The 26,267-nt window shown below is 53.9% G+C and overlaps 7 protein-coding genes across 7 annotated transcripts; 4 read left to right on the plus strand and 3 right to left on the minus strand.

Moving 5' to 3' along the window:
• Nucleotides 1-2,453: 2,453 nt before the first annotated feature.
• Nucleotides 2,454-4,669, minus strand: AB675_7334 (Phototropin-2; the record flags this gene model as incomplete). The annotated part of the gene is made up of 4 exons (XM_018147693.1): nt 2,454-2,918; nt 2,993-3,452; nt 3,515-3,665; nt 3,721-4,669. 4 exons carry the CDS (start codon nt 4,667-4,669, stop codon nt 2,454-2,456), a joined length of 2,025 nt encoding a protein of 674 aa, XP_017996269.1.
• Nucleotides 4,670-5,775: 1,106 nt separating this feature from the next.
• AB675_7335 (Mannan endo-1,6-alpha-mannosidase DCW1) lies at nt 5,776-7,212 on the minus strand (the record flags this gene model as incomplete). The annotated part of the gene is made up of 2 exons (XM_018147694.1): nt 5,776-6,009; nt 6,058-7,212. The coding sequence occupies 2 exons, from the start codon at nt 7,210-7,212 to the stop codon at nt 5,776-5,778; spliced, it is 1,389 nt and encodes a 462-aa protein (XP_017996284.1).
• A 1,244-nt stretch (nt 7,213-8,456) lies between these two features.
• Nucleotides 8,457-9,110, minus strand: AB675_7336 (uncharacterized protein; the record flags this gene model as incomplete). Its single annotated transcript, XM_018147695.1, has 1 exon — nt 8,457-9,110. One exon carries the CDS (start codon nt 9,108-9,110, stop codon nt 8,457-8,459), a length of 654 nt encoding a protein of 217 aa, XP_017996239.1.
• A 751-nt stretch (nt 9,111-9,861) lies between these two features.
• Nucleotides 9,862-11,018, plus strand: AB675_7337 (uncharacterized protein; the record flags this gene model as incomplete). The annotated part of the gene is made up of 2 exons (XM_018147696.1): nt 9,862-10,589; nt 10,655-11,018. The coding sequence occupies 2 exons, from the start codon at nt 9,862-9,864 to the stop codon at nt 11,016-11,018; spliced, it is 1,092 nt and encodes a 363-aa protein (XP_017996255.1).
• A 1,405-nt stretch (nt 11,019-12,423) lies between these two features.
• On the plus strand, nt 12,424-16,776 carry AB675_7338 (putative HC-toxin efflux carrier TOXA; the record flags this gene model as incomplete). The annotated part of the gene is made up of 12 exons (XM_018147697.1): nt 12,424-12,693; nt 12,741-12,874; nt 12,919-13,079; nt 13,129-13,505; nt 13,555-13,695; nt 13,742-13,780; nt 13,838-14,246; nt 14,343-14,595; nt 14,710-14,824; nt 15,583-15,602; nt 15,651-16,262; nt 16,311-16,776. The coding sequence occupies 12 exons, from the start codon at nt 12,424-12,426 to the stop codon at nt 16,774-16,776; spliced, it is 2,997 nt and encodes a 998-aa protein (XP_017996256.1).
• A 1,149-nt stretch (nt 16,777-17,925) lies between these two features.
• Nucleotides 17,926-24,832, plus strand: AB675_7339 (Vegetative incompatibility protein HET-E-1; the record flags this gene model as incomplete). Its single annotated transcript, XM_018147698.1, has 4 exons — nt 17,926-21,035; nt 21,159-22,600; nt 22,656-24,284; nt 24,615-24,832. 4 exons carry the CDS (start codon nt 17,926-17,928, stop codon nt 24,830-24,832), a joined length of 6,399 nt encoding a protein of 2,132 aa, XP_017996218.1.
• A 239-nt stretch (nt 24,833-25,071) lies between these two features.
• On the plus strand, nt 25,072-26,187 carry AB675_7340 (uncharacterized protein; the record flags this gene model as incomplete). The annotated part of the gene is made up of 1 exon (XM_018147700.1): nt 25,072-26,187. One exon carries the CDS (start codon nt 25,072-25,074, stop codon nt 26,185-26,187), a length of 1,116 nt encoding a protein of 371 aa, XP_017996327.1.
• Between the last annotated feature and the right edge of the window lie 80 nt (nt 26,188-26,267).

Below are 26,267 nucleotides of genomic sequence, written 5' to 3' on the forward strand. Positions count from 1 at the left end.
AAGGGTCGACTTGTCATGTCGTCAAAGAAAGGAGTCGACAACTACTGGCGAAGAGGCGAAGACGAAGGCGGATTATGCTGCACGTTGTGATTGATTTGTTGCACTGTGAAGACTCGTTGCTTCTGAGAGCTGATGCGAGGTGCGAGCGAAGTGTCATGGCGCAGGAATACCGAGTACGTGTTTGTGTGCTCTCGTTTTGGTTGACTATTGAGGTGCAAGAGGCGCAAAGGGTGAGGCGAAGAATCGCACTGAGACCTTGCTGCGGTCTTTGACTGAAAAAGCCGACGCGTAGTGATAAAAAGAAAAATGACCTCTGCCGGAAGAAGAGGCTGTGATACATGCATGTCCGATCTGTCGCTCTCTCCGCAATGGCTGTTTTTGTCTGTTCTGCCGTGCTCAAGAATCGAACGAATATCGCATGACCGTCATCGAAACGCCACTGTCAAGCGACAGATGAAAGCCACTTTTGCAGACCGACATTATCCCGAACCAGGCCGATATGGTGTGCAAGGAAAAGACTTCGAAGCCGTTTCCAGCTCTAGCGGGACGCATAGCCACGGTCTTCGCGAGGTGGGTAGTCGCGACCTCCGCCGCCTCCAGAGTAGGCATCGTCGCGGGGAGCGGCGTCGCGAGGAGCATCATAACCACGGTCACCACCGCGATCATAGCCACCACCACTGCTGTAGCCACCACCGCCGCGACGATCACGAGGAGGATAATCACGACCGCCACCCCCAGAGTAGCCGCCGTCACGACCACCGCTGCCGTAATCGTCACGACGACCACCCTCGTATCGATCGCTACGACCTCCGCCAGGGTAGCCATGATCACGATCACGACGATAGCCGCCGCCACCACCGCCATAGCCGCGACGGTCATCGTAGTCTCGGCCACCGCGATCGTCTCGACGACCATAGCCACCGCCGCCGTAGCCGCCACCGCCGTAGCCACCGCCGTATCCACCGCGGCGATCATCGTATCGATCACGATAACCGCCACGAGGAGGGCCACGGTGATCGCCTGAACGTGTCAGTGTTTGGTGAATTGCTTGGGGATTGTTTTCTTACCTCTCTTTGGTGGACCAAAGTACTTGCCCGGCGTTGGAGTACGGGGTCGAGCACGACGAGCCTTCTCAATGCTTAGAGTGCGCCCATCGTGGGTCTCACCTTGCAGGGCTTCTTTGGCGGCATCAGCTTGTTCGGAGAGGCGCATCTTGACGAAGCCAAAGCCACGAGACTCCTTGGTGTGCGGGTCCAGCATGATGGAGCAGTTCTCGACCTCGCCATATCGTTCGAAGAGCGCTGACAGGCTCTGCTCGGTAAGGGACGGTGCGATGCCGGTGACGAAGAGATTGGATCCAGTGTTGATAGCGCCTTCATCGTCCTCGTTCTGAATGTCGGTCATGCGGATGTCTTTGGGAGGTGGACTAAGGAAAAGGTCAGTATGAGAATCAGGCTGAGTGGAATGAGATATTGCTTACCCTCTGTCGCGGCCATTGGGAGAGCGGCTTCGAGCGGTCTCCTCACGACGAGGCGACGCCGATCTGCGATCGTATCCACGAGGCTCTCCTTCATCTGTAAACTTGTTAGGTCGAGCTAAGGAATGACGTGGCGCCTGAAGACTCACCTTCGTAGCGCGGCGCATCTTCGGCGTAGTCGGCCATCGTGATGCAAATGAGTGTCTCGGTCGAGCGTAATGTGCTACCTGCGGGTTAGGGGATTGTGCGAGCAAGAAAGTGATGAGAAAGGGACTGCTTCGATAGCAGAAGGAGTGCGTGTTTGGGTAAGACCGAAGGGACAAATTTCAAAAACGCGCCCAACTTGCTCCCCGGAATGCTTGGCAAGGCTGTGCAAGGCTCCAATCTTCTCGACTTCTGGGGAGTGAAGCACTGAGTTACCGCTGTAACTGCCTAAGTACGTACTTCACGCAGTATTGAACATTTATCAATGGAAGATCTCGGTCAGCAGCGGCTTGGCCCGGATTGCCCCCGAGCCTCACTTGTCGAAGAGATATAAGAACCAGTCTCGCCCTCAACTTCTTCGATCCATGCGACCAAACCAGCGTGTTCAATACCGTCAAGTTGCCATGCTACGGTAGCATCTTCAGCTGCTACCTGGTGGGGTGAGCTTCCGAGGATCTGGCAATTTTGGTCAACCCTGAAGACAAAGGCGGCCCAAGAGGTACGTCAATCATCGAAGACGAATATTGTACACACTATCGAAGTCGCTCTATCTATCTCCAGAAAAGCCGAAAATTTTGTTCACACATGTGCTTCAATCATCAGATGTGACCCAGACTCGATCGCCATGAGCTGCCGATCGCAGATCCAAGACAGAAGCTCCCGTCCTTTCCTCCGACCACATTTCTTCGAGCCATGTCAGATCCAAAATCGAACAACGTCCAAGATCAGCAAAAACACAACCATCATTTTTGGGCCCCGCCCTTCTCTTTCCTCATAGCCGCATACTATTAACACTCCCCGTACCCAACGTCACCCGATCAACATCAACACCACTCCCATTCGTCCCATTCATAAGGGGCGTCGACCTCCCCGGCGTCCGCACCTTACTATTCTCCTCAACCGCAACCGCAGGCGGCAGCCTCGGTCCAGCATTCCACTTACTCGTACTCCTCCCGTCATCAACGATGACAACCATCCAAACTCCAATATTGCCGTTCGCACCGACCAAAGGTGTACAGTGAATCCATTTATTACGCCCCTCCTCATCGAGCCGCGTGATCCAGCGCACTTTTGCTGTCACGCCTCTGCCTTCTGCAAGCGCCGCAGTAAGCTCGTCTCGGACACGGTTTGATCCACCAATTTTGGACATGAATGGCGATTGCAGCACCCCCGGAACTCGCTGCGAAGGACTTGCGAACAGTATTCGCAGTGATGGGTATGGCCGGACGAGCAGGTACTGCCGGCAAAGTCAGCACAAATTCTCGCACTACGAATTCCATTTCCTCGAAAGAAATTCAGAGAACAACTCACATTCGTGTAAATCCCGCTCAACCTCCCCGCCCCACCACCCCCATTCCCAGCCCTCTCCAACGGCGGCGTAATCGCATTCGGATCCCGAATCAACAACCTCTGCTGTCCCCACCCACCACTCGCCACACTCTCCCTATCACCTCCATCCCGATGGTGATCCTCCTCGCCCTTATGCATCCTCCCACCCCATCTCCTGATCGTGCTCAGCTCGCCTTGATTCAACATCTCCGATAGTTCTCGCAGCTCGTCGTTCTTCTCCGGGTTCGGTGTATGGTGCTCAGCTGGCTTCTCGCCACGTTTCTCCATCTCCTGCAAGCGAGTGAAGGACTCGAGCTCGGTGGAGTCGCGCACGAGGCCGGAGACGTCGACTTGGGCGCCGATGTGGTAGCGGATGACGCCGCGGGAGTCGGCTAGGGGCGCGATCATGAGGAGGTTCATGAATGGACTTCCATCTCGCCGGCTGTGAGAGTGTCAGCTGTATAGCCCTAAGATATCAGAAGGCTGGCTGGATGGAGGACATACTAGTTCAAGAACAACTCCTGATGCTGCTGCCCAGCCGCAACAGCATCTCGTAACCGCCGCACGCTGTGTGGGCTTGTGACCGGACCTTGTAAAAATCGACAGTTCCGGCCAAGAATATAGCCCATGCCATACTGTGTCGTCCTATTGAACTCTGCGCATAGACCAGCTCGTTAGCACACTCGTCCAAAACACCCCCATCCTCCTACCATCACCGACCAGAACACTACTCACCTTCACTGGCAAAATAATCGGATTATCCGCCCGACTCGGATCCGTCAAGCAAAACACCTCCGCCAACCCCTCACTCGCCTCCCGCAGACTCGGACTCAAACTCCCCGTTATCCTCGCCGTAATGCTCTTACTGACCACCCCAATCAGCGCCTCGCACACAAACGCCGGCAGCTCTTCCCGCACCAGCACCTCAAACGCCTTCTCCGCCCGCTCTTCCAGCGCTTTATTCACCGTCTTCTGCACCGCCACCCCCGAGAAGTCGATTCCGGGGACGGGATCGAGACCCTCGCAGATCGCATTGGCGTAGTGGATGGCGCGCAGCGATTTCAGGCTGTCGAGGTAGTGCACGAGGAGGGCGACGGAGGTGGGCGGTCGGTGCGTGGAGAGGAATGTGGTGAAGCGGAGGAGGTAGGAGGGGTCGGAGAAGATTAGTTGGAGGTGGTCGCGTGAGAAGAGGGATTGTGAGGCGCGTTCGAGGGAATAGGAGGATTGGTGGTCGGATGCGAAGTCTGCGTCGGAGGAGGGCGCGAGGAGTTCGAAGGAGCGTGGGTCGTCGTCGGTTGCGGGCTCGTAGTTGGGGACTGCGTTGTTGGCTTGCAGTGGGGGGAGGTTGCCGTCGCCGTTGGTCTTGATTGTTTCGGTTGGGTGCTGCTGGTAGGTTGAAGTGGCAGCTGTGGTGGCAGGCATGTTGCTGGTGGTGGAGTAGCGGGTCGAGTGTGACGAGGCACTTCTGAATGTTTGATGCTCGTCAGGCTCTGATCGTGTCGCGGAGGCAGGCTGGTGGTGAACTTCAGGCGCGCGCTCGGAAGCATGTGAGGACCGCGTTGCCGTTGCAGTACTGCCGTTCACTGATGAGTACTCGGGTCCAGCAGAAGCAATCGCGGGACTGTCTGCGACATGGCTCGAGGCAGTACTGGCAGACATGGAGAAGAAAGTCTGCCACAAGCTGAAGCGATATCCTATGTCTCACGCTTCTGGGTTGGGCCCGCCGCGCAATTGCCGTGCGGTCGTGTTGGATGGATCCTCTTGACAGATGCGCTTGCTTGGTTGAAGGAAAAACGCAAATCGGATCAGCTACGTCAAGATCGTCGCTGATCAAAGATGGAGCTGCGCGGAGCTCGCTGCAGTGCGGAACAAGCAAACGACTGGGGCCAGGCCGATGAGATTGCGCCAATAGTGGCAGATTTGGCGATGCCTGACGCAGGAACCGACCCGGGGATGCACGCCTAAAGCCTCGGAATCCTGAGGAACAAGATCAGAAAAAGCTCTTGATGATGATGTTTCTTTTCCAGACTATCCGAATTTCTGGAATGTCATTGTTCAGAAAATACCCGAGCTGAATAGTGAGATCAGACCGAGAGAATCATCACTTGGATTGAGTTCAATATCTGACCGTGCTGGGTGAGTATGCGAGATGGTGGTGATGGATCAAGCTTTAGATCTGAACCAGATCGGCTGCGTGGGCTGTCTTCGGCAATCCTGTACATGAACACAACAGGCATCCGAACTCACGTTGGGGCCATCCATGGCTGATGTATTCACGAACAAGACATCGTGGCAGACATGCGTCGCGTTTTTGACAGCTGCTTGCGATGGTGAATACGGAGTTGAGAGCCATTGTGTATCGGAAGACGCATTGAAGAGTTCGGACACAAACCACAGCACATGAGGGGAAATTTTTGCCAGTGGAAGATTTTTGTTAATGTTCTATGTACAATTTTGTCCTCGAACAATTAGGCCATCCAACAGCAGGACATGTTCTTCGGTCGAGGCACCTAGCGCCCGAAGCCATCCGCCCTTGCTGAACGCGACAATCGACGTGGTACATGTGTGTTGATGACGGTGTAAATGGCTAGAAAATATGCAACAGAACTGGTCGTGGTATCATCAAAATGGTATCGCAGTATATCCTCAATGCATGGTGCATCTCAATTAAAGCAGCCGGTAGTCGATTGTGGAGGTTGCGGACGTGTGTCCGATCGATTGATGGAAGGATGAAAGGATGAGTGTGGGAGATGCACTCGCGATGATTACTCAAGCACAATCCAAATCATGCTTCCAACAAGACCAACGCACACCAGAATCGTCAAAATGGCAGCACCGGCCTTGTCTGCTGTCGTGATGGGCGCGAAAGTGATCGGCTTGTGAACATTGAGATCGTCTCCCGCGCCAGGATCGCTTGTGGATGTTGCTCCAGTCTTCTCGCTTAGAGGTACCATTTGACCATTTATCAACGTTGACCCTATGACCGACATTGCCGCCATCTGGACAACATTAGTATGTGGAATAAAGGAACATGGAATCAAACTCACCTCTTCACCAACACCAGTCTGTCCGTCATACGTTGGGTTATACCATTGCATTCCACAAGTTCCGGCGCTGCTACATTGGCCCGCTGCGCCAGCTGCACTTGCTGCCAGCTTGGGGGTAATTTGTGCAGCAGATTCCGGATATAGTAGCGCCGTGACTGCCAACCATCGAGCCAGATACGCTTTAAACGACTTCTGATCTTGATTGCAGATCATTTTTTCCTCGCAAAGGTATTCCACCATAATGTTACCGCCCTTATCCGCAGGGAAGAACAACGAGTATGTGCTGCCCAAAAGCTCATCAAGCCGACCCTTCCAAGTCGCGTTGCCGTTGGTCAGATTGTACATGTACGCAGCTCCAGATATCAATGTGCCGTAGTTGTACGTCCAGATGTAATTAGTTGCGTCGATACAGCCGTTGTCGGCATTCGTGTTATCCCAAATATACAGAGTACCATCACTCGCCCTTTCAAACATGACTGATGCTTCCATCCAGTCCCAAACCATGTCCGCCCAGTCGTAGTATGATTGATTGCCGGTGATATATGCAAGTCGAGCAGCCAGTTGGAAATTGCCACCGTTCGAAATCATGTTCTTCAGATTGTAGCCCGCATTGATGCTGTACACTTGCCATCTGAAGCCGCCGCCACAGGTCCTGGTATCCCAATAATCCTGTTGGAAGTTATACGTTGCTTGTGCAAGCGAGAGCCATGATGGATCGCCCTTGGCGGTTGATTCTGGGAAGTTGGCCTCGACGGCGTCCAGGGCTGTGAAAGCCCAGAAATCCTGGTCATCGATACCCATACTCCGCGACTGGTTGTCTGGATTGAAGTTCTTGTCCTCGCCGGACTGGAATTGGATGGCTGTGCTGATCATGCTGTTATAAGAGTCGTCGCCCGTATATTGCCAGTAGTTGATGAGTGCTCCCCACATCGCGCCAGCTTCCCACCAACAATACGTTCCATCATTGGCAGGATTACACGCCAGCGAGCCAGGCAGAAGACCTGGCACACCACCTGGCTCATCGCCTGTATAGTACTGCAGCATGCCTTCTGCGATTGATTTCAGGTTTGTTTTCACAGAGTTTGGATCGGTAAATGTTATTTGAATACCGAGCGCGGCCGACGCGGCGAGCGGTAGTAATGATGTCGACCGCATGTTGTGTATGTATGAGGGCGGATAGTCGCAGTAGAGCGCGTGAGCAAAAAAAGGGCGCCGCGTATTCGAATTATGCCAGGTCCCTATAGTTTATACCCAAAACGAATGTACAAGAAATCCAGAACGAAAGATATGTGCGACGGTATGGGATGTCGCGACCCGTCGATGGCGCCGTCGAAGGTGATACAAGAGAACGGACGTCGAAGAGTAAGAGAGAGGTAGGAAGCTCGGTCAAGACTGCATCATCGTTCCCTGAGTTACCTGTATGTTGGTGGATATGCAGAGGATGGAAAGGGCGGGGAGGTGCAAGCAATCGAAGATTCTGCTCGTTCAGCCAGTCGACACAGCCTCCGTGCGACCCCCTTGACTGGTTCAACGGTTACATGGCAGGGCTAGTCCACGAGGCCGGGTGCGCGCCCATGGACGAAACGAGTGCTCGGAAGGAGGGGGAACTGGCTTGGGCCCCCTTCCAACGAATCCAAGACTCGGAAGAGAAACACAAGACGCGTGCTAAGCCAGAGTTAAGCAAGATTTTCCGGGCTGGAACCAGTCAGACGCCAGTAAATGATGGAGCTGGAATGTCTAATCTTAGCTTCGCCCACCTTGGTGCCTCTTGTTGTGCTTGAAACCCCTGAGTTCATGAGACAAAAACACGCAAGCATTTCCGTCGCAATGACGGTCCTCGAGCCTCCAAGCATCGCGTTTGAATGCTTGTAGAGGTATAAGAAGACTTCACAAGCTCGTGCCCAGCACGAACTGATTGCTTGTCACGACGCGCAGCCATGACAGCATCGAAAACAATGCACAGTCAGATGTTGTGACAGATTCGCTTAAAGGTAAGTAAAATTCGTCGCCCGCGGCCCGAAAAGCCAACTCCACCGCGTTGTTCTCAGGGCCGTCGAAGGAACAGTGCAATTACCTGAAATCGTTCCTGCTGCCTACTTGCAACGAGGCACACTCGAAGCCTCCAGATGTCGAAATTCTAGAGCAGTGACCAGCAACCTCAGCGCCAGCAAGGTGTACGACAGCAGTCGCGTTTCACCTCTTCGGGAGGAGCGCGTTCCTGCATCTTCAAGCACCATGTGAAACGCTCCTCGTGAGCTTCTCCTTCGACTCGAGTCTGGGCTATGCTTCATCTCTCGGCGCTTCATCCAATTCATACAGCAGCAGGTTGCTGCAGCCAATCGCCGGATCATCACGACTGTATTGAGCTGAAGTCGCACCGTTGAACCCCATGGCTGAAGTCAAGACGCAAGTCCAAACAGTTTTCGAAGTCGAGTCCAAGCCCGCCGCAACAGATGTCTGTTCTGCCTGATAAATGTGATGACAAACCCCACGGTTAACAACCCAGTGCATGCTGTTGCCAACAATCCGATCGCGAACTCGTATGCCGCCACCGACAGCGACAGGAACACAAATGCGAGTAATGTTGTAACGCAGAGTAAGTCCCCAATCTTGAAATTCACGAACAGGGCACAAAAGAAGCGTGCTCCACGATTATGGTCATCTCCACCGGCGTCCTTCTGCGCTCGTCCTCGGTTTCGCCACGTCGTCCACTCCTCTGGCTTGAAAGCTTCCCTAAGGTCGTCCTCATAATGCGACAACGCCATCTGTGCGGCCGTCGCGAGGCCAAGCGTGATGACGAAGAAGAACCAAGCCAGCGCGAGGAACGTCGGAAGCGCAGACTTGAAGTGCGATGCACCGTCGTGAGAACCGATGACGACGCTGAATGTGATGGAGCCGCCGAAGATGGCTACGTTCGTGATAGGGGCAAGAAGGCGCTCGACCCAGATGAGGCCTGCTGGTTTCCTTTCGTCATTTGCGCGCCGGAGCAAAGCATTCTGGAATCCGTCTACCGCCTGGGCGATCGGATCGTCTATCGGTTGATCTGTGGCCATCTCGAACGTGTCCGCCAACAAGCTGACCTAGCTGCGGCTGCTGGCTCTGCTCTGTGCTGTGAAACAGATCATCAACGTGTCAGGCTGAAGTCCTAGCTATATGTACCTCGTTCTTACCGCGGGCCAAGGCATTGTGCGAGTACTGGCCATGCATTCATGCAGACCAAGACTTGCCCAGCTTCGTGTACGCACTCAGCTCTGCCGTAGCAATGCTCGATACGAATATTGTCCTGCCATCACGAGTGGTTGTTGGGCCTGCCACGTTACTTGACAGCTGCAGCGGATCAGAGGATTGCCTATCACTGTCGCAGAACCAAGCCTGGTCATCTCCAGATACGAACTCATCAGACCTCTGCAGGTTCTCGCGTTGCCTCACATCACATGACAATTGTCATTATGTGTTCCACACACTTGCATCAATGTTCCGATCAAAGTCCCGTTGTTCGCAGCAGCAATGGATATGTGTACGCGGAACGCACCTGCGACTGGTCGATCTCATCCTCAGCGGGAAGTTTGATCGACATAAAAAGATCTTGCTCAGGCGGGGAAACCAATCAACGACATCCAGCCTCAGCTTGGAATCATGATACTCTTGGAGAACAACAGCGTTTTGGCCACATTCTCGCATCTTAGCAAGTCGCCACGAGCACCACTCGACGCGACTCATCAGTACCCATCGAGAGACACAATGCAAAGCCGACAGCACATCGCTTCATAGCAGGAGGCCCAAAGCCAAGCCACAACATTCGACATGGCCCACGCGGAATCCCCAACGTGGCTCGTCGAGCGATCGACATCAACCGCCCTCAACGGCGATTGGCGACACAATATCTCAAACGAAGGCCTCGTCGTCGAGGCCTGGGGTCAAGGCTTCATCGTCGGCAGCCTTATCATTATGGCATGCGTAACGGTCGCGAACATGCGCAAAGGCGTCCTCCTACACAAACTCATCCTCCTCGAACTACTTCTCGCCATTCCACACGGCACATTCGCCTTCATGGCCTTCGACGGCTACAGCTGGTACCTGTCCAGCACGGCATCGCTGCTGTACACGTCATACTTTATCCACAACGTCGTCGCATGGATCAAGATTCGCCCATTTATTTTCGACCCTACGGGATTCATGTTCTCGCCGCGAACCGCGACATGGGTGAGCAGGATCTACATTGGCACGCTCGCGGCCACGATTGCGCCGATGTTGCTGCAGATTGTGTCGAATTTCTTGTTCTTCAATGGAATCAATGATCTATATGAGCGGGTGAGGCCGACTGAGACGACATACCGGGATCCGTGGTGGCTGTTCAGTACGCTGGCGCTGTTCTATGTGTTGCGGAAGTGCTATGGCAGTAGTGTTTTTACGCTGATTGGGAAGAGTCCACGGTTGGGGATATTGCTGGTGGCGATGTGTTTGGCGATGGTATTCACGTTAATGGATATACTGGCTACGACGGTGCCGGGTGTGAATCATGGTATTGATGGGTGAGTTCACTCCATCTTCAGGATTGGTCTTGTCCTTTGGGCGCAGTGCTAACAATTCATTACAGGATCAATGTATACTGGAAGCTCGCCTTGGTGTTCAAGTGCCTGACAGACAATATCATGTTGGACGACTTCAAGACGGAATTGAAGAAGCTTGGCGGCGTGAACGGCCTCACCTCTCTCGGCGAAGACGAGCAGCACAGTCCAGGCAGAGATCGTCAGGCGGGTCGCGTGCCATACGGCGTTGATTGTCGCGCTGTGCAGCGCGTGGAGACTTCTACTTCTGAATCGACGGTTGCCGAGAAGGCTCAGGAGACGGGAGGGGCGAGGGAGGTAGAGCAGATCAGTTTTCAAGAGATGCTGTCGGGTCCGCGATCGCAGCCACGAGCGACGCCAGGAGAGTTGATGGACGTTGGTGGTTTGGCGTGATGGATGAATACAGGGTAGGAGTGCGAGCAAGATACCTACGTAGGATATCGTACCTCAGCGTATTTCGTACTCACGGCGAAGATGTTAGGCCGCCTCCGCAGGAGACACAAATATAAGTGCCCTGCTTCGCTGGATCTCGCGGTCGAGATCAAGTCAACCTTTGATCTTGCGCACTCCGCGACATGCAACTTGTTCTGTGCTGCGTTGTTGTAATGCTTCGACCAAGAATGCTTCCGAGACTATGTTGAGAAAAAGAAGGCGCAACATGCAGCCGTAGCCATTCCTACCCCGCGTTTCTTTTCAACAGGCACGAATTTCTTAAGTCGACCCTACAGCTTGCCGACAACTCTACATCACGATTCTAATCGAAGTCATCAGTTCTGCCAGAAAATCATCACCAATGGATCTCTATCTGCCAATACAGTTGACTCTTGCGACAGAGAATACGCCATGTGTCAAGTCCGGACCGAAGGAATGAGATGGCTCTTCAACCGAGCACATGAATCAGTCCATTAATTGACTCCTCATTTGCTTTCGTTTTCCCTGAATAAGCGAGCCCTTTTCTGGACAACAGACCTGATGCATCGTCGCCAGCACCCTCGCTTGTCGTTAGACATGCATGTCCTAACACACCATCGCAGAGCGCTCCAGAGTCCGTGTGGTGACCAGCCAATTGTGCCCTTTTCACTGGATGGCAAACCTCGGTAACCCACGAATTCGTCTGGACCCTCGTTGCCACGCATTTCGGTTGCTCGATTCAACTATCCGCCTCAGTACATCGAAATCAATTGGCAGATGTGCCATTGTCAACGTACTTGGGAGAGCGTTCTGCAAAGTCGACTCGTTTGAGCGCAGCAAGCAAAAACGAGTCGGTCTGATGACCATACACCGGGTCTCCATTGTTGATCAGTGATGAGTGACCAGATACGAATTCAGGAATATATCGTCGCATCCTTGCGGACCCTTTCGATCAGACAACGTTTCTGCAAGGTAAGTCAAAGCGCGTTACATGACCTTGATCTGCACAGTGCACGAGCCATCCATACATTCCTTACACTGTCGACGTGCATGAAGTTGATCCAACAGGCTGGAACATGAGAATACCTTCCATCAATACCCTACCTCGGTATCTAGGTAGACGACAGCAGATGAGTGGAGGACATCGAGTCATCGAAGCCTCTTGGAAGATAGGACACCCGACCACTCATTGACGAGACAGGGGCTGAATAGCCTCGCTAACGCATGTTCGTGGGGATCACTAACCAGCAGAAACCCGGGGTCCCCTCACTAGGTCACGCTTTTGGACAAGACCTTGGCCTATCTTGGGTAGCTACACTTCGAGCTCGTGGCGTGGATCGGGTAGGACAAGGGGTTTATATATCCAACGCCTTGCTCCGAGGTTGCCATGCAGCCCTCCGTCAAAGTACCTCAGGAGTACCCAAGCTCTTTCAAAGGCGACTTCATACATCGCAGTCGCCCGAGAGCAGACTCACCTACTTTCGTCAACAGGGTTGTCAGCAAGCTGCTCGCCATCATGGAAGTAAAGCACGACGACAAGAGCCCTACACAGGGCCAGGCACAGGAAGTCGAAACTGTATCGCCGAGCACTGAGGTCTCCTCGGGTGAGAAGTTCCCGCGGCCAGATGTCTACCAAGAGAGCGGAGTCCATCACACGGTATGACAGCTTGCAAAACTCACGACGAGTACTCACGACAGTCGCAGATGAACTTCCAGCTCTTCATGGGCCTAACAGCAATGAGCTTCCTCTGGGTTGGATCGCAGATTCCATTGTACCTCTTCGGCAGTGTACTGCCTCGGATCTATCAGGACATTGGAGGTGTCGACCGCTATACTTGGTGAGTGCAACACCGGTACAGCAATCTGTTCTGATGGCGTCTAGGTTCGTGATAGGATATCTGATTCCGAACGCCGCATTGTGTCCATTCGTTGGCGCGTTGTCCGATCTCTTCGGGAGGCGCTATGTCGCAGCTGGCGGGCAGATCGCTCTCATTGTTGGGCCCATCATTACGGCTACCGCTACGACGATGAACACAGCCATTGGTATGCGTCAATATGCAGTATCTCTCCGCGAAGCTGACGAGTATTCCAGGCGGTCAAGTATTCTCCGGCCTGGGCGCCGGCCTGAACGAACTGATAGCTCTCGCTGGTACTGCTGAGATGGTGCCTGTCGCTAAGCGTGGCACTTATGTCGGGCTGGTTGTACTGACTATTCTCCCATTCTGTCCATCGGTCATCTATGCGCAACTTATTGCCGAGGCAAGCAATTGGCGATATAATGGCATCCTTGTCTGCGTCTGGAACTTTCTGGGACTGCTATTCGTCTGGTTCTTCTACAAGGACCCGCCCAAGCCTGCAAACGTGCTGTCGAGGAAGGAGATCTTGAGCCAGGTCGACTACATTGGCGGCGCCCTCAGCATTGGTGGTGTGCTGTGCTTCATGATGGGCATGCAGTGGGGCGGTAATCAGGTGAGTGCCGGAGCAGAAGTTCCACTCGTTTCTATTGACTTGTGGCCAGTATCCATGGAGCAGTGCACACGTACTGGCGCCATTCATTCTCGGCATCATCATGATTGTCGCCTTCTTCGTCTACGAAATCTGGATCGCTAAGTATCCTATGTGCCCGCCCAAGCTCTTCACCAAGGCGAAACGGACAACAGTGGGTGGCGATCAGCATTGCAAAGACTGCGCTGACATATGGGTAGATCATCATCCTGCTCATAACATTCTTCTCTGGCGGCAACGTGGGTCTCTTCACATCCAACACCCTTGTTGAATAACAATCTGACAATTCCGAATAGTTCTTTGTCCTCCTGTTGTTCTGGCCAACACAAATCTACAACGTATACGGAGATGATCCCGTCGGCGTCGGCATCCGCTCACTGCCGATCGGGTTCGGCATCATTGGAGGAGCGGTGGTTGCCTTGATCCTGATCCCCATCACGGGCGGGCGCATCAAGATGATTTTCATCATCGCGACGGCCATGATGACGGCTTTCTGCGGCGCGATCTCCATCTCCACGCCTCACAACTTGGGCGTCATGTACGTGCTTGTGACATTTGCATCTTTTGGAGTGGGAGGAGTGATCATACCGAGCAGTATCATCGCACAAATTTGTTGTCCTAGTGATTTGATTGCGACCATCACGGCGATTACTTTGGCGATTCGGTATATTGGGGGCGCGATTGGATATACGGCGTATTACAATAGTGAGTTCGATTGTCCTTTCAGCTGGGAGTCCCTCAACTTCGTGCTCAACCGTTGAAGAGAGGACTAGTTGGTATACTGACTCTTCTTGTTTGCAGTCTTCTACCACTACTTCACAAGGTACGCGACCGACATTGTCGCCACGAAGGCCATCATTCTGCAAGGCATCGTCAGCCCAGCATACATCCCTCTTGTCGAAGAGTTGACGCTGTTGGTTGCGAATGCTCAATTTGTCGAGCTTCGTGAGCTCATTGCTAGTGACGACAGGATTATGCGGAAGGATGAGGCGGAGGGCATCATCATTGCTGCTGCGCAGGAGGCGTTCGCGTTGGGGTATAGGTATCCTTACTGGTATGTTGTTTCATCATGCTTCGACGAGTCGAGTGCCAGAAAGTGATGAGCTGTGCTCGTCAAGAGTGTTGGCAAGCTTGTGTCTGAAGAACACGAAACTGACAATGAGGTTAGGATGAGTATTGCCTTTGGCAGCATCTGCCTGATCTTAGCATTCTTCCTCAACGACATCAAGGAGTTGCTGAGTATGGAGGTGGCCGCCAATGTGGACCCGAGGGAGACAGAGGCTGTGAAGAGGGCGAGTCATGAGGAGCCAAGGGCTACTGTTTGAGAAGTTCAAAATGTGCGAGGTTTCGTGGGCACGGCTGTTGCAGATGTGCGGTGATGAGGAACTGGCTATCAATTATGGACTTGAAGCTTGCCCCATCTGGTAGCATAGGCTACTACCATGGCATGGCAATGACGGATTCTGCAGCTGTGCTTGTGGAAGGAGGAAGAAGAGTCGGTCGACGACAAAGCATATACTTATACCTCTTTCAAAGCAGTGAAGATCCGCAGCCAGCCGAGAAGACCACCCTTCTGACTCGAGCGAATGGCTTCACTGTTCCTAGTCCGACTCAGACCAGTCACTGCTCGTCCTTGTCCAAGTGAATGGTCCGTTCGTAGCCTTAACAGCGCTTGTGCTTGAGATGATGGTGGACACGAGGTATGCTAGGTGCTACTTAGGTCAGTGTGCTCGGGGTTGGCTGCTATCTGCTCGGGTCAGGGCTCTGCTAGGGAGGGTTGAGGGATTTGGCTGTCTTGTGCACACGTGCTAGCATAGCCCTTCGATTGACGATGAAGGACAAGACGCCGGGTCAATGCGTCACGTGAGGATGCCCGATGGCTCGGGCTTGGCAAAAATCGGAGCCGGAGTTCCACCTTTTGCACTAGTCCTGATGTGATGAGATACATTGACATTTTTCTGAAGTCGATCCCGTGCATCTTCCATCGGTATCAACTCATTCACACTCCTTTCTACTTGATTGTCTTCTTACGTTAGTCCAGAACCCCTTGTCGTCCACCATGTGAGTACAATCCTCGCCGTCTCTCGAACTCCGACTAATGACCTGCAGGCTCGCCATTCGCCGCAGCGCTCTGCGCATTTTATCGTCTTCACCTTCAGCTTTCGCATATAAACCGCGGACCATCACCTCATTATCACAGTCATACCTGAAAGCAAAGCCAGCAGCATCACTCTCTGGCTTCCAGCGAAGATGGGCTTCTGGTGAAGCCGCAGCCGAGGAGGAGGCGCCAATCTCGAAACTGCAGCCAACGCCGCAAGAAGAGGTCGAGAACGCCATTCACGAAGATGAGGCAAAGCCAGAAGATACCCCGGCCGAGGCCAGTGGCACCGACGCCGTTGTACAAGAAATCGTCGAAGATGCGCCCGCGTCAGAGACGGCCGCTGTCGATGCCGACGTTGAAGCTACTCCCATTCCCTCCGAGCCTCCTGCGCCTGCCTCTCAGGCAGAATCTCAGGGAGGATGGAGTCCTGGTCCCAGGGCTGCACGTTTGGACGAGTCACCGGCGGACAAAATGAAGCGCATTGCTGAGCCTAAGCGGACTGTCTACATCGGCAACCTCTTCTTTGATGTTACCGAGGACGACCTGAAGAAAGAGCTCATCCGCTTTGGTCCTATTGAGCAACTCCGGCTGCTGCGCGATGGTCGCGGTCTCAGCAAAGGGTAAGCAGTCCTCTCCGTTCCTGTCCATGTACTCACTGACCACTCCAGCTTCGGCTACGTCGATTTCGAAACCATCGAAGCAGCCACCGCCGCCATCAATGCTCTGCACCAACAGGTCTACGAAGGCCGTCGCCTAGTCGTCCAGTACGCCGCCTACACCACCCAATCGGCCCGCGACGCTCGAGCATCCCGCATGAACTCCGACGACTCACCGAGAAACCCGCCCTCAAAGACGCTCTTCATCGGGAACATGTCGTACGAGATGACTGATCGCGATCTCAATAACCTGTTCCGAGGCATCCGCAATGTCGTTGACGTCCGCGTGGCCATTGATCGGAGAACGGGCCAGCCGAGGGGTTTTGCACATGCTGATTTCATTGATGTTAAGAGTGCTCAGGAGGCATTGAAGACCTTGTCTACAAAGGAGACGTATGGGCGGAAGTTGCGGCTTGATTACAGTTTTGGCAATAGCAGTGCGGCGAGGAATGAGCAGCAGCCCCCTCCGACTTCATGAGTGCGGTCATCAACAGCATTCCGAGCGTTAGAAGGATCGGCCAGCAGATGGGCGTGAATGTCGCGGCGACGAGTTCTCTGAATCGATTCACGCACGAGGCACGGTAGAGGCAGCTCTGTGGCCGTGATACTGAGCGCCTCAGCACGCCGTGTTGAGGACACCAGAGGAGCTCATGTACATTATTTCTGATCGTGGACGACGCTTCTGGAACACCAGCGGAAACTAGCGATTAGAGGAGCAATGGCCGGAGCGGCGTGAGCCAGAGTCCTTGTTGCATTTGTGTACAACCTCGTCTAGCCAGCTTCGTTTGCGGAATGGGAACGTGTGTTATTAGATGGACATATGATGTCGGCTTTATCGATAGGCAGAGCGGGCTTTGCGGTTGGGTCTGCTGCCCGGGTTGTGGCATCTTGCTTCTGGACATAGGTGCTCTTGCCACGAAATTGCCTCTGCTAGAGTGAGGAATAATATGTGAATCTCCCTTCCTCCCAGTCTTATCATGCACCGCCCGACTGTCTGATGAATGCGATCTCAGTACGCATGTGGGTCGTGCCTGCCATTGTGAAAGCCAGGTTCCTGCCAAGCCGAGGAAGGAGCCGCGATGATGCGAACCTTCTTTCCATCGCTACCGACCTTCATGGTCTTTCCACTGCATTAGATACCAACGCCATCAACATCAGCACCATCGTCAACGTCGCCGCGGCTCTGAGCGACGTCTGCACCAATGGCGAGGCCCAAAGCCACAGCTTGGTGTGTGCCTCGAGGCAGAATACGTCCGACAATGATGGGGTCGGGCGTGCAAAATTTCCTGAACCGAGGGCCAGCGACCCCTGATTCGTCTACACCATGCCGCCTTTGTCTGCAGAAGCGCTGAGCCACTCGGCTGCGCCTGCAAGTGTCCAGGCTGATCTGTGCAGGGCATCGTGATGTTGGACGGTTCGCATTCTTCACATAGCTGTTCATGAGCAGCGAGAATTGCTACACAGGTGCGATGATATTCGTGGACGAGAGACCTCGATTTGGAAGACAAAAGGCCTGGAATCGGGTGGCAAGCGACTCGAAGAGTGTCGCTACCAAGCTGCGACAACGCTAAGCTCCCCACGCTGTTCGTGCGCAGCATCTGCATGCTCGGACACTGCGCCATAGTCGATGGCAGAATTCGCCAGCGCAATTGTCGGACTCGTCGCTGCGGCAGAAGTCGTGACGAGGTACGTTGGACGATATGTCCGCCACGTAAAGCATGCTGAGCACGAAGTCCTGGAACTCTTGGTCCGTGCTAATGCCCTTTATGGCGCTCTAAAGAGTCTGCAACTCCTCATTGATGACTTCGCATCTCGAGGGCTGGATTCGGCGATCAGTACTAAAGAGATCGTTGCGTGCATGGACACGCTGGAGAAAGTGAGGACAAAGGTCAACCAGTTCGATCAGACTGGAAGCAATCCAAAAGCAGTCCGAGAGTCCAGCCTTATCCGCCATTCCAAGTGGACGTGGCCATTCGCAAGATCTCACACGTTGGATCTTGCCCGCGAAGTGGAAGCTCACTCAAAGGTTGTTAATCTTGCGCTGTCCGTCGACAGCGTCACAACCGCTTTGGAGCACTTCAAGGAGACCGAGGGTATGCGTCAAGACGTTCGGAATGTGGCCTCGATGATTTCGCGAATCGAGGCGAACGACAAGACGAGACGAGCATTTGTGGCCCTGGAGCCCGTGAATACGCACGGTATCCATAAGACTAACGTTCTGCTCCGCTATCCTGGTACGGGAGACTGGTTCACAAGTGGAAAGGAGTTTCGGCAATGGCTGTCGGACACCAGGTCTCGCTTGTGGCTTCATGGCATACCCGGAGCCGGCAAGAGCGTCCTGACGGCCGCTGCGGTCGCTCATGCGGTACAAAGTAGCCTACAGCCGAGCTCCAATCTCGCCGTTGCTTACTTCTACTGTGATCACAGACAGGACTCTACTCTCTCTGCGCGAAACATCTTTGGCTCCATGCTGGTCCAACTAGCTCGCCAGAGTCAACGCAGCTGCGACATCGTCCTGGACTTTGTGGAAAAGTACACCGCTTCTGCGCCGCAAGCAGGTGGCGATGGTCCTCTTCCCTGCTCCTGCGAGGAGCTTGTGGAAGTGATAGACAGAGCTTCGGAGCCATTTGACCATGTAATGATGTTCGTTGACGGAGTTGACGAATGTCCGTCCATGGAAAGACGTGCAACAATCATTCACCCTGGCTGCTTACAATCAACCAAAATAAAGTTCTTGATGAGTTCACGAGATATTCCTGATATCAGAGAGCTCGTCGAAGAGTACGCAAGTGCATCTGTTGCTGCTGAGAGTACGGATGTACGGTTGTTTGTCGCAGGAGAAATGGAGAAACGGATGCAGAAGAAATCGTTAAAACGCTTGTACATCAGCGATCCCGCCTTGAAGGGCGAGATTCTTGATACACTCATTGCTAAAGCTGGCGGCATGTTCCGATGGGTCGCCGTACAACTCGATTATCTTTCGACTCGTGTATCAGATGCCGACATCAGAGCAGCTCTTCGTCACACGCCGCTTACGCTTTCGGCATCTTACGATCGAGTACTCCTGGAGACCACGCACGATCCAGACGCCGCTGCACTTACCGCGAGAGCCTTGAAGTGGATTGTCGGATTCGGAGCTGTGGATGTTGCCGCTCTGGAAGAAGCGCTTTCTGTGACCACAAACACTGCTGACCTTGTTGTTGCATCACGGGTGAGCAGAGATCATATTATGAGACTCTGTGGCAGCCTTATCCGTCTCGGTGCTGGAGAGACGTTTGAATCGGCACATTTCTCGGTAAAGGAATACCTAGCGTCCCTTCAAAAGTCAGGCAGGGCAGAGCTCCAGATGTTCGCGCTCGGTCCTGAAACGCCTGTCGAGTATGCGCAAGCGTCTATGAGGTTCTTCAACAATGCTGCTTTCGAACGACCATGTCAGACGTATGCTGAGTTGCGCTGCCGGCGAGATGCGCATCCATTCCTAGGTCTAGCAGCCAGACAGTGGCCGATATGGCCGAGTCTAACGCATGCCAACGACATTGCTACGCTGAAAACACTCTTTGACCCAGCAAGAGTCGGTCATTTGTACAGCTGGACCCAGTCTATGTGGTCAATGCCAGCTGCTACCGACCAGAACTGTTGGCCATGGCACGACACTCTGATGAGCTCCTTGCACTATGCCGCTATGTTAAGGATGCCTGATGTCTGCAAGTGGTTGCTCGTTTCTTGCCAGTCTCAGATTCTCGTGGATGAAATGATTGGAATTCCATTGCACTGCGCACTGCTGGGTGCCTTCGCGAATACTTACCTTCTGCGGGATACGCTCAAACTATGTCCGACGATTCCTCCGGATGAAGGAGTTGCTGCGCGGCTGTGCTCGACTGTAGAGTTGCTATCGGACATCGCACTGCGTTCTGATCAACCATTTCCCGGCACAGACTCTGCCTCCGGCATCAGTACTTTGCGCCTTGCGGTCATGTGTGACATGGCTTACCACACGAACTTGGTGACGCCACGTCTTCTCAGTGTTGGATTCAGGTGCGAGGAAGATTGCCTGGATGAGCTTGAAGCTGGTATGTGTGATCAGAGTTGCCAGGAAAGAGCTTCATCTTTAGTGGGTCTTATCACATCGGAACACCTCTCTGCAAGCCCTGGTCGTCTGTTCGCTTTGCAACGTCGCGGTCTCAAGCAACTCGAAGACAAGAGCACTGTACCCCGTGGGACCGGCGGAGGTAAGACGGCTATACCACCAGCATTGAAGAGCATGCTCGACAGCGATGATGCAATTACGTTAGCGACACAGATTGCCTCAGGATATGCTCGCGTAGATGTGACTTTCGGACCAGAGGGGACGTCGCTATTACACTACTGCGCGATGTACGGCAGTGTCGAATGCGCACGGCTGCTGATAGCTAAAGACGCAAAACTTGATGCTCGTACGTCCAAAGGAGCAACGCCGTTGTTCGCGGCGCTAGAGCGTGGATACACTCACGTGGCAAAGCTGTTGACGGGCGCGGGCGCCGGCCAAATTCTTCGCGATGACGAGGGTACGGTTGTGTGGCACTACGCGGTTCGAGGGGCGGACACTTCTTCGTTGCGTTTCCTCGGTGAACATCAGCTTGCCCTGGATTTGCTCGATCATCCGGCACGAGACAGAACCACTCCCGTACTGGGTGCAGCTCATTCGGCATCAGATCAGCTTGCTAAAGTCGAGTATCTGCTAAATCTTGGCGCGAACGAGTGGGCTCGAGGAGGCAGGCACAACGCGACCATGCTACACCTTTGCAGCCACGAAAAATAACAGTGAATTTGTACAATTTCTGCTTGATCGTGGTCACGACCCCAGTATCCTGGACGCGCAAGACGTGCTCCAGTCTACGACTGCCTTCTGTCCGATCCAGATTTCTATACATTCAAAGCGCTGTACGATGCGGATAAAGCTGTCTTCTTCACAGCTATCGCCAATGAAAACCCAGTATTTGGTGACGCTCTGATAGAGCTCGCTGACGTCGTGACAGCGACTCAGCTCAAGGTTATCATCGGATACATCCTCACAACTGCTTCTCGAGATCAAAGCGTCTTGTTCATCACGTCTTTGGGTCGCTGGTTGAAGGATTACTTGCAGACGACCGGCATCATAGACCTCGCCAATCTGCCAGAGCTCTGTCTGACCATTGTCGACAGTCCCTTTTCCGATTCGACCTGCTCCTTTCAAGGTGTCCTTGGATGGGTTCTTGACGCCAAGAATTGGCGTTCCGCTGCCGACATCTGGAGAAGGACCTTGAAGACAATGATCAACCACTGTCGATCTATACCAGTTCTTGAGAGTTTTCGACATCAAGGACGGCAACTGATCACGACACTGCTTGACGCCAAGGAGTACGACCTCGCTGCAACTCTTTTGGACCGAGGTATCTCCGTAAGTAATAGAGATGATAAAACTGCCGGCGCAAAAAGCGCCCAGGAGACCGTCATAGTCCTTGATTGCCCCAGTGAGATATCGAAGAAGATCCTGAGCGCACCATCGGATCCCACTCCCCACCCAACGACCGGAGATAGTCTTCTACACTACTGGGCGCGAAGCGGCTCACCTGAACAGCTCGACTGGTTGCTGGCCCTAAACGGTGATATCGAGATGAGGAACGTCAGAGATGAGATGCCACTCATGGCGACGTGCTATTCGAACTCACTACACGATCTATCGACCTACAGATACTCCCAGCTCGTTTCAAAAGGCGCAAGCGAAGAAGCCGAAGAAGTCTTTAATTGGACAGTCGCACATCACGCCGTGATCGGCAGAAATCTTGAGATACTCAAAGGCAATGCTCTCGCCACTGACATGTATGGATGGCGAAGCCGCGTTGGCATCCGGACCTTTTCAGATGCTGGCGACGGACCTAGACCTTTGGAGATATTCGGTGCATCACTGGCTCATGTAGCAGCATTCTTGGGCAACGACGCAGCTCTTGATTACTTGCTGAGCCACGTCGATGTGTACCAGGTTAATGAGCTGACACAGTCTGCAAATCCAGTGTCCGTGCTTCATTGCGCGGTGTTGGGCGATCACGAACCCACGACTGCAGTTGCACTGAAGCATGGAGCGTCCATAACGGCCGCGCCCGGTGACGAGACGCTTCTTCACGTAGCAGCGCGCTACAACAGGGCTGGGGTGGTGGGGATACTCACAAAACATGGCGTAGACCCCAATAGACGGTGCGTAGATGGTTTGAAGGCCATCGACGTGGCTCGAGATCACGGCTACTCGGACTTCGTCACAGAGCTCGACAAGCATATGCTCGACTATAGTAGGTTCTTCCCCATCAGGCTCGGGCCTTCACACGCGCTAATCAAAGGAATCAGCGTCGGCAATTGATTCATCGCTGGTGACGAACAATGATCGTATAGCTCGCCGGCGGCAGCAGCGGGAGCTCGGCGATGCCATCCACTGTGGGGAGCTCGCCCGCTGTCGCGAGCTACTGGACTCTGGCGCATCAGCAAGTTGTCATTGGGCAAAATGCAACAGTTGCGATCCGGTGATACAAGCGGCACGTCGGGACTCGAGGGAAAACACCGAGGCAATCATACTCCTACTTCTTTCACGAGGTGGTAGGCTCACGCGAAGAAGAAGCTGCGAAACCCACGGCGAAGCAAGTCTGATCCAGGAGTGCGCCAAGGCTGGCTACACCAAAGCCCTGGAATGGATTTTAGAACACTGTCCTGGACTTTCATTCCTTCGCTACACTTGTCCACCGCTGCATTTGGCCGCACTCAACGACCGGTACGACTGCATCGAATTGATGCTTGGCAAAGCAGAAGTGGCTTGGGCACAGTTCACGCGGTCAGGATTGAAAATTTCGCCCGGACCCGAATCCAATCGTGAGTATGACTCGGAAGAGGACTCCAATACACTGCTCGGACAGCACAAGGCGTGTCTCGATATCGTGCATTGGACAAAACTTGTACACATGGAAGCGGACTTCGGCGAAGCAAGGTCTTCCGCGGATATAATAACAATGTCTCAACCAGCAGCCTACTTTTCCGGCGGGATGTTCGACCTGCCATTGCAGTGCGCAGTCTGGGGAAGCAGAACAGAAGCCGTGAAGCTTTTGATCTCTTGTGGTGCTGCTATCGACAGGCGGACCTCGTCCGGTGGCTACACGATGCTGGACACGATACTTGAACATGACATCAACGAAGACAACTCTATACTCAACCTCTTCGACGATCACCATCTGCTTAGGCGGAGCGGCTACAGGAGATGCGACTGGGCAATCGCTAATCACAGCACTGCAGCTGCCAAAAAACTCTCAGAACGCGTGATGGGCGCGTCCGCATGGCATGATAGCACAGCGAAGAATCTACACGGAACTTCAATTGCCATCGACATGGCTTGCAAGTACCCAGAGCTGCTAGTAAGCAGCTCACATTGCCGGACCGCTGTACAAGATCGAAACATGTACGGATCCTGGGTTTACAGCGACCTGATAAGGAAACGAAGGCCTCACGCCATGACCATACTGTTGAATAGTGGACTGGATTTATCATGGATCGATCCTATGGACGGAAGTATCCTGCACGACGTTAGATGGTATGACGACCGGACGCAGCAGCTCAATCTGATCTTCCGCCGACTCGGAAAAACTGCAACGCAAGACATACTAAACGCAAAGCCGGCTAGAGAACACAGTCTTCCGTATCACGCAGCTGCAATGAGCCAGCGTCAAGTCATGAAGTTGTTCATGAGACATGGTGCAGATCTGGAAGTCGAAGGCGGCCCGTACGGCACACCACTGATGGCCGCGGCATTGTATGGCCGCCTGGAAATGGTCAAGCTGCTCGTGCGAGCCGGCGCCAAGGTTGCTTACTACTCGCCACAGGCGAATGAATATAGGAGTGCTCTGCTTAACGCTCGAACCCAGCGCCACGACGACGTGGTCCGATGGCTCCTGGTAGAAAGGTTCACAGAAGTCAGAAGCATCACTGTGGACGGTACCTGACTTGCCACCGCTGATGGGCCGGAAGACGCGCGAGATGGCCTGTGGAAGGCGACTCTTGCCACCCGTTCGTACTACAGTCGCCGTACGCAGACCAGTAGTGAAGCACTATCGTGACCGATACCACGGACAATCGAACTACCTCGAACCCTGGCAGCATCTTGTCGCTACTTGTGACGGCTTGGATAACCTCGTATGTGATGCAACCGATCGTACCTTCGACTTGACCCGCTCAACCGACGAGGACGAAGGGCAGCATGTTGGCAACAACGACAACAACGATTGAAACTTTGGATCTACTGTTCACGGACTTACAGACGGGGAGACTTTGAATTGAAAGAGCTGCGAATCAAATTCATCAAGGCTTTGTGGAGCTCAGATCGCAACTCATTTCCGCTGAGGTTCCGACTCCGCTACCAAGAATTCGAAGTTCGCGTCGGTGCATATGCCAAGAAGCGACCAGATCGGGTTGGGAAGGTCGGCACCTTTGCCAAGAGTTACGGGTACCACCATGATGTCGTCCAAGACAGCTCTGGCTTGTAAGGCCTGCATGCCATCCTCGTTCAGTCGGCGCGAGACCCGATAAGAGCGCAAAAATCGGTCAAGCAAGATGTCAAATGGATTCGTCATCGCCTGCGAGAAGGACAAATTACGCTGCCCACCGTCGTTTCGGTCTTTTCTCGCCACGCTCATGAAGATATAAGGACGCCCAGCTCTCAAACGTACGCACGCGCTCTCAAATCGTGAGTACTGTATTGCGGCACCTGGTAAGGACAGCGACGATGCGCACACCATCCCGACTCGCCGCTGCCGCAGCGGGCGTCCTGGCTGTCGCCACTCTCACTACCGCCGAAGCTCCGACCACAGGCGATATCTACCAGGGCTACCCAGTGCTCGACCTCTCTTCGCCGCTTGATCTCTCCTCTGTGCCCGCAAACACTATCTCGCGCTACTATATCAATGCTGCTACCGGCCAAGGCAACATTCCCTACTACCTACCGGTCCTGATCGCCCGTGGCAGCAACTCCAGCCTGGACTCGGGCAAGAAGTTGTCCCTCTCCTCAAGCATTCACGGCGACGAACTCAACGGCATTCCTGTCGTCCACCGCGTCTTCAGCTACCTCAACTCCAGCGGCGTCGTTGCATCGGGAGACTTCAATGGCACAGTCATTGGGCTGCCACAGCAGAACCCGAATGGCAATTTTCACAACGCGCGGCAGCTCTGGAGCCCGGGAAACAGTGGAACGTATGTCAACTTGAACCGGATTCTGCCCGGTATCGACCCCTTTGGCGAGTCAGCGGCGGAGGAAGTCCCCAGCATCACGGACGCACACGTTGGAAGCGTGTGGTATGGCCTCTGGGGCAATACGTCCAACGTAGACGTCGCGGTTGACCTGCACACCCTCTCCAGCGGCGCGAATGGTCCGATATGGGCGTATGCAGACTACCGCGCCGAGTATGTCCAACGCCTCGCTGAGCTAGCGCAGCCAGACATCATCAAGATCGACCCTGGCGAGCCTGGATCTGTGGAGACGACATTCGTCGACTACGGCATCCCCGCCATCACGCTGGAGATCGGCCCCGCGAAGCGCTGGAACAATGATCTGATTGACCGGGCCGAGGAGTTCGTGTATCGCCTGATGGCGGATCTGAGTATCCTCCCGAACAGCACGGCGCCAGAAATCGATCTGAGTGAGACGTACAAGGGGACGAACTTCAGTAGTGTGGTTGTGTCGCAGACGGGGTGGGTGAACATGACGGTGTCGGTGTTGGATGATGTGGAGGAGGGCCAGCAGTTGGCTGTTGTGTACGATTGGTTTGGCGATGAGGTAGAGAGTGTGACAGCGCCCGTGCGTGGAGGATTCTGCAGACACAGGTGGATCCCGCCGTGGAAGTAGGCGAAGAGGTGGCTCTGATCCTATATAATGCTACGGATGATGGACAGGAGAGTAATAGTCGGAGGATGGTCAAAAGAGGA

The sequence above is a fragment of the Cyphellophora attinorum genome (genome assembly GCF_001299255.1).
Source record: "Cyphellophora attinorum strain CBS 131958 chromosome Unknown Contig32, whole genome shotgun sequence".
In the NCBI taxonomy this organism is placed as follows: Eukaryota; Fungi; Ascomycota; class Eurotiomycetes; order Chaetothyriales; family Cyphellophoraceae; genus Cyphellophora; species Cyphellophora attinorum.